The 14,185-nt window shown below is 38.7% G+C and overlaps 1 protein-coding gene across 1 annotated transcript in view; it reads left to right on the top strand.

Annotated features, from left to right (window-relative positions):
* LOC131992999 (ADAMTS-like protein 1) overlaps positions 1 to 14,185 on the top strand; it is an 83,642-nt gene that overhangs the window by 46,282 nt on the left and 23,175 nt on the right. Inside the window, exons 7-8 of the mRNA XM_059358728.1 lie at positions 6,083 to 6,210; positions 9,044 to 9,181. Of these exons, the coding sequence (XP_059214711.1) occupies positions 6,083 to 6,210; positions 9,044 to 9,181 (266 nt within the window). The remainder of the gene's footprint in view (positions 1 to 6,082; positions 6,211 to 9,043; positions 9,182 to 14,185) is intronic.

Below are 14,185 nucleotides of genomic sequence, written 5' to 3'. Positions count from 1 at the left end.
TAACAGCTGAAGCGGGCTCTCTGCAGCATGCTGTAATAAGTTTGACCTTTTGAAATATCAGATTTACTGGGGCCTGTCTGTTTCATTCAAGGGCAAAAAGTTCACAGGAGTTATTATTCTAGAGGGACAGCAGAGCAAATAGCAATTCTATTTTTTTTTTCAATTGTTTATTTTATTTATTATTTTTATCAATTGATAAAATGCAAAGTGAGTGAACAGAAAAACAAATCTAAATCAAATCAATATTTGGTGTGACCACACTTTGCCTTCAAACCAGCATCAATTCTTCTAGGCATTTTTACACACACTCAGACTTTTGCCCAGTACAGTATATCCCACCTCTGACCCGTGTCCTGGATAGTGAATTGCACAGCATGAACATCTGCAATACCCTATAGAGCCTTTTCTGTTTGGAGTAACTGCCAGGGGACAGCACTACATAATGGCTGACTGGTTCAATGTATTGCTAAAAAGTAAACCAGGCATGTCACATGACACACAGTGCCCCACAAAGATTTATTGGGTAGATATTAGGTTGTACCCACCAAACATAGTTCTCGGAAGACATTACACTCTCTACCCTGTTGTTTTTACAGTAAAAAAAACGGCAGCTGTGGTTGCCAGAACTTTACCGTAATAAATATGCTGCAACTTTTTCTGATATTACAGTAAAAGGATATTAGCACTGTTGATTTCCCGTTTAAGATTTTTATTCCATATTTTACCATAAAAATATAAAAAAAATTTCAAAAGAAACCCTGTTCTGCCATTTAATTGATCATAAATGCTGCATTTTACCATTAAATATTACAGTATATTTTTGTTAGAGATATGGTGTTTAGTACGGAGCCCCTGAAGGGACATGGTGAAAATAAAAATAAAAACGTTGGTATCTCGTGAGCACGAGAAACATTTCTCGTGCTCACGAGATACTTTCTTGTGAGCACGAGATACTTTCTCGTGAGTTAACAATCGCCGTTAATGTGATAATTTTCTGTCTGATGCAGGTCTATGTTATGCTGTACGTTAACACTTTATCGAGCCTACTGATTGGGTACATCTGTAGTCGGCACTTTGTGCAATAAAATGATTTATTGTGCCGTGCGATAGAGCCGATACGCATGTTTTGTCTTTACTGTTGTATTGTGTACAGCCTTTATAAAGCTCTGTAGGGAGAGCTTGTGTGAAATATTATTTCGCCAATGGTAGTATACCCTCTGGGTCCAAAACGGATTGCACTACATACACAAAGTTTCTAGTGACCCGCAATCCTTCTGATCTGCATCTCTCAGTCATCATCCGGTATCCATGGAGACACCCGGTGGCGAAGGCAGAAATAATATTTCGGGTGGGCCAGTACAAAAGTGGATGGGCCATCTTTTCCCAGAAAAAGGACTCGTAAAAATGTAAAACTATAAAAATGACAAATATAGACAAACTGGGAAAATAGTGACTATTTTACTTTGCAACATTATGCATTACAAAGGAAATGACAGCAAAACACTGCCTATAACACAAGCTCTCCCAACAGAGCTCTATAAAGGCTGTACACAATACAACAGTAAAGACAAAACATGCGTGTCGCACGGCACAATAAATCATTTTATTGCACAAAGTGCCGACTACAGATGTACCCAATCAGTAGGCTTGCTAAAGTGTTAACGTACAGCATAACATAGACCTGCATCAGACAGAAAATTATCACATTAACGGCGATTGTTGTTTCAGTACCACGGACAGCTCGTGCGTAACAGAAACTGCGCAGATCTACGGCAACCAGTTAGTGTGGAAACCAGTAAGGACACAACACAAACCTTTCGACTTTCTGTTGTCTCACGCCAGTGTTAACTTGTACTGTTTAAGGTTGAGCTGCTAGCCGTTGTGAGAAATAAAGCACGACGCGGTCCGAGCCACAATATAAAGACCACCCGTGTCCGACTGGTCCCTCCTCCGCCCTACATCATCATAAACAACACAACGCAGAGTCCCAGGGTGTGGAGAGGGTCAGGGTGCCATAGTATAATTCCTTTTTCTGTCCAAACGGAAATAGGAAAAAACGAAAACAGTGCCCCCTTTTCCTTTTTTTTGTTTTAAACCAAAAATGAAAAAACAGATTTTGCTATCAGCATCAAAAAACGAAATAACCAAAAAACCTAAATGAAATAACGGCCGTTATTTGTTTTTTGCAAATTCATTTTTTCCTTTTTTCGTTTCTCATTTATTGATATGACGTCGGACACATCGGAAGCGGGAAAATAAAAGTCCCGTCAAAATAAAAGTCCTGTATTAATAAATACTTATTATCAAGCATAAAAAAGAGGGGGAAAGTATCATCATACACTAGTATAGGCTACTGTTCTCTGAACCATGCACGGTTCACATTTATTAACATAATTATTATTGATTATTAATTATAATCATAACTAATGCCGGCGGGTGAGCCTGACGTTTGGGAAGGCTATCTGACCACATGTTATACACAGCGCCGGGTAGTCGCCGGTGCTGCTGATCGCTTCTGAAGTACTTTTATGTTGTTTATCTCGTCACCATGGCAACGCAGCAGCTGCATCATAATAAATCCCTGGAATATGGGGGAAGCTTGCTCGCGATCGCAGCTACTTTGATGTGAACGCGCACAGAGCACAAAGCTCAGAGCCAGACAATAACCGGAAAATAAAATCAGTTAACTCTAACCGGGGAAAAATGGTTTTGTTGAGCCGGAACATGAACACAGAGCCTGGTTGAGCCTCCACCGTACTAAAGCCCTCAGGTCTACTCTTCATATAATAACTGCGCCACCCTATGGCTAAACATCAGCACTGAAGCGATAACTTCACAAATTCTCATTTTTAATAATTATTATTTTCATAATGTGTGTGAGGTTGTCGCTGCAGCTGCTGCCCATTCGTCACTATGCTGACAAGTTGCCGGTGACAACGCGTTGCCATGGTGATAAGATAAACAACATAAAAGTACTTCAGAAGCGATCAGCACCGGCAACCGGGCTGTATAACATGTGGTCAGATAGGCTTCCCAAACGTCAGGCTCACCCGCCGCCTATGGCTGTAATTAAGTGATATGACAACGTTTTGAGTGTGCTATAGCCTATCTAATCAAAGGGAATCTTTTAATGTCCTACTTAATTTATCTTGAAGAAAAAAAAAACTCTTTCATAGCGATAGCTTTCATTTATGGCGTTAGGCCTGGCATTAGTTATAATTATAATTAATAATCAATAATAATTATGTTAATAAATGTGAAACATGCATGGTTCAGAGAACAGTAGCCTATGCTAGTGAACACAGTATAGGCTACTATAACTAATGCGTGGCTCACCTGCCGGCATTAGTTATGATTATAATTAATAATCAATAATAATGATGTTAATAAATGTGAACCATGCATGGTTCAGAGAACAGTAGCTTATACTAGTGTACGATTATATGTTTTTTTAATCCTTTTTATGCTTGATAATAAGTACTTATTAATACGGGACTTTTATTTTGACGGGACTTTTATTTTCCCGCTTCCGATGTGTCCGACGTCATATCAATAAATGAGAAACGAAAAAAGGAAAAAATGAATTTGTAAAAAACAAATAACGGCCGTTATTTCATTTGGGTTTTGGGTTATTTCGTTTTTTGATGCTGATAGCAAAATCCGTTTTTTCGTTTTTGGTTTAAAACGAAAAAAGGAAAAGGGGGCACTGTTTTCGTTTTTTCCTATTTCCGTTTGGACAGAAAAAGGAATTATACTATGGCACCCGGACCTGGAGAGGCTCATCCCACACGGGCCGGGTTACAAATACATTACATTACTGGCTACGCATCTGGACTACACTATTGTTTTGTTTTCTCAAGATCTCAAATTAATTATATCATTATCTTGGGAAAACATTGTTTTTTTTCAAGTAAAGCAGCAATGTCCTTATAATGAAGCCCCAGGTCAAAATATACCCGAACTAACTCCTGTAATGTCATTTTCATACAGAAACAAGCTGAAATGCAGAGGGTGTTCTTACAGACACAATGCGCGCATGCAATATGCTTGTCGTGCTCATGAGAAAAGTATCTCGTGCTCACAAGAAAATATCTCGTGCTCACGAGAAAAGTATCTCGTGCTCACGAGAAAGTATCTCGTGAGCACAAGAAATGTTTCTCGTGCTCACGAGATACCAAAGTTTTTTTTTTTATTTTTACCATGTCCCTTTAGGGGCTCCGTAGTTTAGTACATTTCAAAGTGAGAAAAAGTATTTTTACCCCCCTGGCAGAATAACACACAGCTAGCTCTAGAGCTCATGGGAGGTGTCATGGAGGCGCGTGTACATGCTGCGGCTCAGCACGCCACGTATCGATACTCTTTAGTTAGTTTATTAGCAGTTTACTGTTGACTAAATGCCACGTATGTACAGCCATACGTAAGGGAAAGCACAGCAGCAGTTATACTTTCTCCGCACACTCAGGAAAGCCAATCTCTCACAACACCTGAGGTCCTTCTATCGCTGCTCCATTGAGAGTGTCCTCACCTAGGGCAGGGATTCCCAAAGTGTGGTGCGTGGACCCCCAGGGGTGCGGAAGCTGCCGTTAGGGGGTGCGCGAGATGAAAAATGTAATGGCGGTCTGATAATTACACAATTACATTTTTTCCCCACACGCAATAAAGACGTGTAAATAAACATTTCCTTTGTAAAATGTAAAATCAAAAACTGTAATATTAATTAATTAATAAATACAGGCTATTCAAAATGCACTTCATCTTAAAATGAAGCGTAGAAGTTATCTTCTTCCATTATTCCAACCTGTGTTATGATGACGGGTTGTTTAGCTTCATTAACAGTTTCTATCCCGCAGCTATCACCATACTCAATTTAGACCTGAAAACAGACCCACTGGTCTGACAGCACTAACCAGGGACATCCACACCTAACGCAATGCGCTGCACTTTATATATTTTGCATCACTGTTTCAATGCATACAATGGCACTGAGTTGTTGATGCTACAGTGTATGAAAACATGAATGAACTGAGTGATGAGATGATGTGAATGTATTTTTTATTGACTATTTATTATGCTTTTAACCTTCTGAGTCCAGTACATGAGTGCATTGAATTTCATTGTATCCTGTGCAATGACAAATAAATCTAATCTAAATCTAATCTAATCTAATCTACTTCTGATTGGATTATTTTGCCTACCCTGATACTGTTACCTGAACCAATCTCACTCATCTTTATTTTAAATGAGGTGGCACAGGCAGGGCCAAGAAGTGGGCAACATCAGGAACAAATACAGTGTTGAAATTGGCTTAGAAGACATTGGGCAGAACTTTAGGCTCTAATTCAGTGCCCCCTGTGCACTAATACAGGTAGGATATAAAAAAAAAGTGGCCTTGAACAAGACCTGGAATCACCTCTGTTGCCAGCAGCAGAATTGTGATTGCGGGAGCTAAGGGGGGCTGGATAGTTTATAGCAGATGTACATGTACTTTGAAGCAACAAACATGAACAAACAACACTACTATAGAAAAACAACATCCAGTAATCATGGGCTTACATGCTTCATAATTCAAATGCACGTTAGGAATGTTTATTGTTTCCAGCCAAATTAATTCTGTGAATTTTGAATAAATTAAAGAGAATCGAAGTTGTGCTAAGTCATTGTTTAATGTCCAGTGGTCCCATGGCCCAGTAGCTTGAGGTAATGGTCTTTGTCTACCCCTAAAAAAGTGTTTTTTGTGCCTAAAACTAACAAAATCGTTATCATACCATGAGACATTTACAGTTTTTAAAGAAGCACATTGGCAGTCATGGGATTGGTGTTGGACTGTAGTGCATCTGAACCTATTTTATACAGTCTATGATCTGAACCCATATATCTATGCATCGGACCAATGGGATGTCTGAACAATGAGCAGTCCCCCAGAAAGTTCAAGTTCATGTTAAAGTAAACATTAAAATATCCACATTTGTATTTGAATGTGCTTCTTCACCTGCTTAATTTGTCCCTCTCAGAAAGTATTCCAAGCTACCTGGCATAACCTATAGTTCAAAAAGAAAAACAGGTTTTCTGTGTCTGTCTGCAGGGTATCCTTTGATAGATCCAGAGGACTCCACATCATTCAGCCCAGAGTCTTTGACAGAGGCCAGTACAAGTGCACAGCTGTCAACCCATATGGCTCGGACTCAGAGACATCTCATCTTCTGGTGGCAGGTGGGTCCTTTGTTGTAGATCTGCTAGTCTCAAGTGTCATTATTATGCACATCTTCTATTATTATGATTGAATATCTTTCAGAGGGCAGGCAGGGAAATGAAATAATGCATCAATAAATAAAAACCTTGTTGTGAACAATTTTAAAACATTTTTTTACAAGGTGTAAAGAGGAGGAACTCTAACTGAACCGATGTTTATCTACATTGTGTCCTGAGCTGCTGATAGAAAAGTGGGTTCTGAGGAGAGTGATGTCATAACCTAGGTCAGTGTTGATGTGGATTATATAACTTGATGAATAGTAGCATTTATGTTTCACTGATGTATCACGTCTAGTGTGAACTCCCAGTAAACGTCTTTGTGGGGCTGGACAGTGAGGCAAAGTGGTGCTTGAAATTGAATGGTTATGTAAGCATGTTTCCATGCTCACAATGACAATAGATAACATAGATAAATGGATAATGTTATTAATCACCAGAGAGGGGTTAGACAGCTCAGAGTGGTTAACATCATGAGTCTCTCTCAGGAGCCCACCTAGCCACTAAATTTCATCCATCCATCCATCCATCCATCCATTTTCTTCCACTTATCCGGGGCCGGATCGCGGGGGCATCAGGTTAAGCAGGGCATTCCAGACGTCCCTCTCCCCAGCCACAATGTCCAGCTCCTCCAGGGGGACCCCGAGGCGTTCCCAGGCCAGGAGAGAGATATAATCCCTCCACCGTGTTCTGGGTCTTCCCCGGGGCCTCTTACCAGTTGGACGTGCCCAGTACACCTCTAACGGGAGGAGCCCAGGAGGCATCCCTACCAGATGCCCAAACCACCTCAGCTTACTCCTTTCGACGCGAAGGAGCAGCGGCTCTACTCCCAGCTCCCTCCGGATGTCTGAGCTCCTCACCCTATCTCTAAGGCTGAGCCCAGCCACCCTACGGAGGAAGCTCATTTCAGCCGCTTGTATCCACAATCTGGTTCTTTCGGTCACTACCCAAAGCTTATGACCATAGGTGAGGGTTGGACTGCTAAATCGAGAGCTTTGCCTTCCGGCTCAGCTCCTTCTTCTCCACCACTAAATTAAATTTTTTTTAAAAACAATTGGTAGATGGCGGACCACGCTGTGGAGTAGACATGTTTGTTGGGAGCTCCACCTTGACCTAGCATGTACACCTCACCCTTTAAGTCTTTCAATAAATTATTAGCTGTCATATACTGAACAGTAAGAAAATGACAAAAGAGGCAAGGGGCTCACAGCCAATAAAAGTACTTGTGAAGACGATTTTGTCAAAAAAGAAGACGACGTGGAGACCACCGAGTAGGCGGGTACTATTGCAGCTAGTGCTACTGCTGGTAGCTCTGGTGTTTCGGCTACCAACAAAGATGTTTTTCGCAGCAGTATACAAGATGAAAATCGCTGTGGACAATAGATTCAAAGAGCTAAACGGGTTCCTTTCCAGCCGTAAGTCGGCTTTAACAGCTGTCAGCTAACGTGTGTCCACAACGGAGGAAGCCATCGAATCGCATAAAAAACGTCTTGACGAACTGGAGAGGCGACACAAGAGCCTAGCGTCCCAGTGTATGCTACAGTAGTCTAAACTAGATGACCTGGAGTCCCAAAAACATCTGTATCATCGGAATAAAAGAGAAAACCGAGAACGGCAGGCCAACAGAGTTTGTCTCCAAGTTGGACCGCGCCCACCGAATCGCAGCGAAAGACGGGAAGCCGAGATTTATCATCGCCAGGTTGCACCGCTCCCAGGTAAAGGAGCTGGTGCTGAGGCTCACTAGGGAGAAGGCACCGCAGCAGTACGACGAGCATCCTGTAATTATCTTTCCTGACCTGAACTGAACATCAGCAACCAGAAGCTGATGGCTGTTCAACATATCAAGGAGAATTGTAATTTGGTTGAGGTTAAATGCCTTATTATTTTGTGAACATTTATTAAGTGGATTCCTCCACTGCATGTAGGGAGATAAGTAGTTATATGCTAACTCGGGCCGTAGCTGTATCTGGCCCAAATTTTGATGATCCCATTTTCTTTCAGAATCTTTTCAATACTATATCTAATATGTCAAACGCAAATATAATCTTAAATGGAGACTTTAAATGTGTTTTGGATTCGGTCCTTGATCGGCAACACTCTCAAATTAATACATCAAGGAGCAGTATCACTCTTAATAATCTGATAGAGTTTTATAATCTGGTCGACATTTGGAGGCTCCTTAGTCCCAAAGCGAGAGACTTTTCCTATTTTTCAGCCGTTCATAAATCTTACCCAAGGATTGATTATTTTATATTGGATTCTAATTTATTGTCACAAGTCAAGGATTGTACTTAACATAACATTCTCATTTCAGACCACGCCCCAATTTTTTTTTCTCTCCCTCTCCTTTTTTTATTTGTCTCTCGAAAATGAATAAACAAATTTCTAAAAAAAAAAACAACCCAACAACAACAATATATTAATACATTCAATCAAATAATAAAGGAAAAGTCTACCAAAAATAATGCACCAGTTAAAACTGGCATATTAAACAGAACCTTTAAGATTACAAATGTTAAGCAGGAATGTAGTTTGCCATCTCATTTTAGCATGCTACAATGCTAATAAGTTTTAAGTAGAAAGTACAGCTGATGCTGATGGGTTAGTTTTGTAGGTTTTGGTTGTAAACTAAAATATTGGATACTGATTTCTAACATGTGTGTTCTTTATTTTATACCAAGGACTAGCATGCTTAAACACGATTACACACAAATGACAATAGTACTGCAAAATACATGAAATGTTCTAATTCATTACTTCATGGCTGATTGATACGCTTTCTCCATGTGTATAACAGAGCCACCAGCCATCTCAGTGGCATGGAGGAATGTTTCGGACCATGGGCTGGTGTTGGGCCAAAGCTTGAGGGCCAAGGTTGGGGGACAAGTCAGTGCTCGCCCAGGTGCCAACCTCACTCTGGACTGCCCCGTCACCGGTAGGTCACAATAGCAAAAACCCAAAAGTTTATAGACTGGAATGGACTGCACTGGTTTTGCCCTTAAAACTGTGCCCCTCATTCACCCTCTCACACAGCAATGGCAGTGAGAAACCGTACAAGGTAGTGGACTAACCATCAGGAGCATTTTGGGGTTCACTGTCTCACCCATGTTGGCAGAATGGAACTTAGATTGTTCAATTTAAAAATAAGCATGTTGAACGCTTAAAATAAGAAATTAACTCTTAAAACAAGATAAATTATGTAACATGTTATCTAAAGTTTTTTTTAAATCTTTTTATAGCTTATTTATCTTGTTTTAAAAATTATTTTCTTATTTTAAGTGTTCAAAATGCTTATTTATAGATTTAATAATCTTAATTTAAGAAATCTTGTCAAGGTAAATGATCTGTCCATGCTGCAAGATCACCCCCCCCCCCCCCCCCTTTTTGCAGTGTGTGTATGAATGTCAAGCATAATGAATTCATATTATCTTTCCTAAAGTCAGTTATTTACACAGCAAACAATAACAATTAGCATTATGCAAATTAGTTTGAACGTGTTACCTGACTTGACACCATTCTATGTTGCCAGATCTTGCAAGAGCTTGTTGCAGAAAGATTTCAAACAAAATACATTTTCTCATGATTTGTCGGTCTGAAATATGCCATTTCAGTGTCAGAATGTAAATGTGTCAGAGCAAAAATATATGTGTTCATATATGCTTTGGTCTCTCTGGGGTGACTGGTCATAATCTGTGCTCACTTTCACCTCTCAGATTGGAGCTGCCGCTAGTTCCCTAAAGTGGTGAAATCCTTTGGCCATGGCTGCATATTTTGACTCTATAAGCAAAGGTGCCAATATAAGCCGTCAAATGACTCTCAAGTCTCAAGACACCATCTTCAAGCGCTTGACTTAGTTTGTTTATGTGGCTCGTCCTTTTCATAATCTGGCTGAAAATGTCCTCTGGGAATTTTTTTCCTTTAAGGAGATCAGATTCTTTCCAGCGAAGCTTACATAGCTCCTCCCTAAAGAGAGAAACATGGAATGAGCCCTTGATAATCTATCGTCGAGGTTGTTGAATCTGCAGAACCAGCCCTTTTCAAATTCAAGTTATGTTATTGTCATGTGCACAACAATAATAGTAATAATACATTTTATTTATGCGCCTTTCACCTCACTCAAGGTCACCTTACAAACACAGCAAAAGACTCTAGATAAAAACTAGGGCCGGGACTCGATTAGAGGCTTTGTAATTAATTAATCAAAATTAATCGCATTTTAATCGCATATGAATATTTGACCTGAGAACAGTGAGAAGTAATTTTTTTCACATGGATTTTTAGTATACCATTGAATAATGACTGAATACATAAGCTTAAGCAACAAAAATATTGTTTATTTTTGTTCAAGTCCAACAGACCAGTGCAATTTTTGCCATTAAGTGTAGCAATAGCATATTTAGAAATATAGTACATTTCATAAATTCAGGTAGCCTATAGGTAGGTAGACCTTCTGTAAACTATAATACTTGCTCTTATCGATGCTTCCATCCGTTGGTTTTTTGTAACAAAATGTCCCATCATCCACGGGGCCAACCAAAGCGCTCTCATCAGCTTCTTCCTTCATGTTCACTGTGGTTTGTTGTTGTCTGAACTCATGAACGCAGTTGGTGCTCCAGTATAATCGGTCCGCCTGAAACTCATCCAGTGAGAAACGTTCCACGATTAAAGTGCGTCAACTTTTTTAACGCGTTCATTTTTGTGTAATTAATCAATCTTATTTAACGTGTTAAAGTCCCGGCCCTAATAAAAACAAGAACACAATCAGCTATAAAAAGAAACAACTACATAAAAACAACAAACAGAGTAGAAATGATGATGGCAGGTCAAACAAAAAAAGGCTGATCTAAACAAGTGAGTCTTGAGCTGTGATCTGAAGGTGGAGAGAGACGTAATATCAAGGATGGTTTGTGGGAGAGAGTTCCAGAGACGGGGGGCTGCACGGCTAAAAGCTTTGGACCCCTTTGAAGAGAGGCGTGTAGAACCTGATAATGTAATAAACTCTCGATAATGTAATAAAAATCTGCACTTGAGTCCATTGAAAATGTAATAAAACCTGATAATGTAATAACTTCCCGATAATGTAATAAAGTGCATTTCCCAATAATGTAATACACTTTTCTTTTCTTCTTTTTTTTTACCAATAATGTAATAAAGTATAACATTAATGGGAGGTTATTACATTATCAGGTTAGCCTTCATTTCACAGGTCCTGATAATGTAATAATTCCCCAACATTGTAATAATTTAACAGCAGACCACCCATTACTTGGGTTCAAGTGGTGATACTGTGTAGGCAACTCTAGCTCAAGAGCTCTAGCGCCACCAACAGGTCAAAGTTGAATGTTTATTAACTTTTGACCCGTTCATCCGTTTTTCACAAACGAGGTATCCATGACACACGAATGCATTCAACACCTTCTTGAAATCTAAAGGTGCTTGGTGTTATACTTTATTACATTATTGGTAAAAAGTGTATTACTGAACCTATGAACTTTATTACATGATCGGGAAGTTGTTACATTATCAGGTTTTATTACATTTTCAATGGACTCAAGTACAGATTTTTATTACATTTTCGGGGTTATTACATTATTGGGAATTTATTACATTATCAGGTTCTACAAGGCGGGCAGGAGGAGCAGTGAGGAGCATGGAGGAGGAGGATCAGAGGGTCCTGGAGGGTGTGTAGGCATGAAGAGATGAATGAATGCTTTATTTTGGTTTTAAAAAAACAACAACAAAAAATAAAATGAAATCATGTTTTTACAAAAGAGTCCATCAGACAGCAACTGAAAAAGGAATAGGCTGAAGCCCCGAGGCTTATTTTTGCCTCTCCTGTACCATCTACATGTATACATCATATACATTACATTAACTGAATAATTCACATCGTTACAAAACACATAGCTTAAACTGATAAATCAAATTCAATCAAATTTCATTGTAACTTGAGATCCGAAAGGTACGGAGGTGTGAGCTTTGAAAGTGTAGTGTAAATTTACTACCTCTCTGAGTGAGAAAGTGGATTAAAGATCAAGTCAAAGTTCCTTTGAGTTGTCTTGATTATCAGACATCAGAATACACTGCCTAAGTACAGCGGAGGAGAACTTTGTCAATTTCAAGGCTGCTGAAAAAAAGTGTCCCCAAATCCAATGAAGCCTTTGTTCTCTCTGGATTTTCTGTCTGTGTGTAAGATCATTTAAACAATTCTGTTTGTAACGTCCCACATGTTCAACGTATGGGCACGTTTTCCTGGGAATGAGCACGCTGCTAAGTCTACTTTTTGACCTTAAAAGGAATTCAACCTATACTTATATTCAAATTCCAAACGCCTCTACTATCGTTGAAATCCCAGATCTTACAGCTCGTTATTCTGGTTTGAACCAGTTGTTACAGTTCTGTTCTGAACAAAAGGTCAGACTGGGGCTTCTTTACTAAAGCAGAAGACTTTGATTATATTAAACCTCTGAAGTCCAGGAGATTTTGGGTGAAATTTGTCAACTTCCTATGCATTCTGTCTCTGTTTAGCATCTTTCAGTCTGTCCTTACATCACATGCATGGCTCCTTTTTCTCCACACAAACTTGACTATCAGTCAGATTTTCCATTTTATTTTAATTAACAAAGTATAAAGCTGCCAGGAACCCAAAAGACACAAGTGTCTATGGAACAGAAGAAAATATAATAAATAATAAAACTACAAAACAGTCTATTTGCATGTTAATTAAAAATGGTAATAGTTTTCATTTTAGAAGGAAAATTCACATTTTAAAAATGGTCTAGAAACGTAAATGGCACATTGCGAAAGCTCCTATGATTGCACTTTTAACTGGCTTTCTCCACTTGTCTACATATCATATATGAATAAAGTTATTACTGTAAATAAACATTTGTATTTTCAATAAATAGATGAACTCCAGAGGGTTAAAAGTAACATAAAATATACCACTTGTAACATAAAATATACTACAAAAGTAAGAAGAAGTATCTTGAAATCAATGTGGTAGCCAGTGCAGCTGTTGAAGGACAGTGATGTATATGTAAAGAGTATATACAGAATAAAATCAGTAGAAAAACATCTAATTGGAATCTAAGACATTAAGTAGTGCATTGCAGGAATACAAACATACAAAATATAATATAATATTAAATTATGAGATTGCCTGATTAACCCTTAATAGGGCACTCATTGAAATACTTGCAAATTCCAAATTTCAACCCTAGAGAATATTGGAGGATATTACATACAGCCAGAATGTGTAAAAAAAAACACAAACGGACCGGGGGGGGGGTAATATTTTGAGAAAAAAAGTTTACGAGATTAAGGTCTCAAATCTACGAGAAAAAATATGCCGATTTATGAGATTTAAAGTGGTGAATCTGCAAGAAAAAAGTTGTTTTTTTTCCCACTTTTGACTCGTAAGTCTGCGACTTTTTTCAAGCAGATTTGCCACTTTAAATTCTCTGAAATCTGCACATCCCCCCATAGTCAAGATCTCCTCATACAAGTCCATGTGGTTCTACGACCAAACAGAGAGACACGGGGACCCCATTTTGATATCCACTGAATTTACTTAATATAGTTCTTCGCTCGATAAAGGGTTAATAGTAAAATGTATAATATATAAAACCCTATGATAAAAATATGAATGTATAGACTGTCTGATGGAGACAATATTGACATTCAGAGTAAATATTAATGAGTAAATATCCATTTGTATTATTATTATCATTTGTATTCATTTTGTGTCATTTCAAAAATCAAAATCACTTTATTTATCCCCGAGGGGAAATTAAGTTAGTCTGGTAATTTGTAACAACTTTAGAAATCTTTGTTGCTGGTCAAGGTCAAACTGTCAGTTAATTATGTTTTATTTCATACTGAATAGTTTTACTGAACCAGGCTTTTGTCCTTCAGATCCCAAAGTGCTTTTAAGCAC

Source organism: Centropristis striata, chromosome 2, assembly GCF_030273125.1.
Source record: "Centropristis striata isolate RG_2023a ecotype Rhode Island chromosome 2, C.striata_1.0, whole genome shotgun sequence".
Lineage (NCBI taxonomy): Eukaryota > Metazoa > Chordata > Actinopteri > Perciformes > Serranidae > Centropristis > Centropristis striata.
Note: the sequence above shows the minus strand (reverse complement) of the source record. Positions and strands in the feature narration are given on the sequence as shown.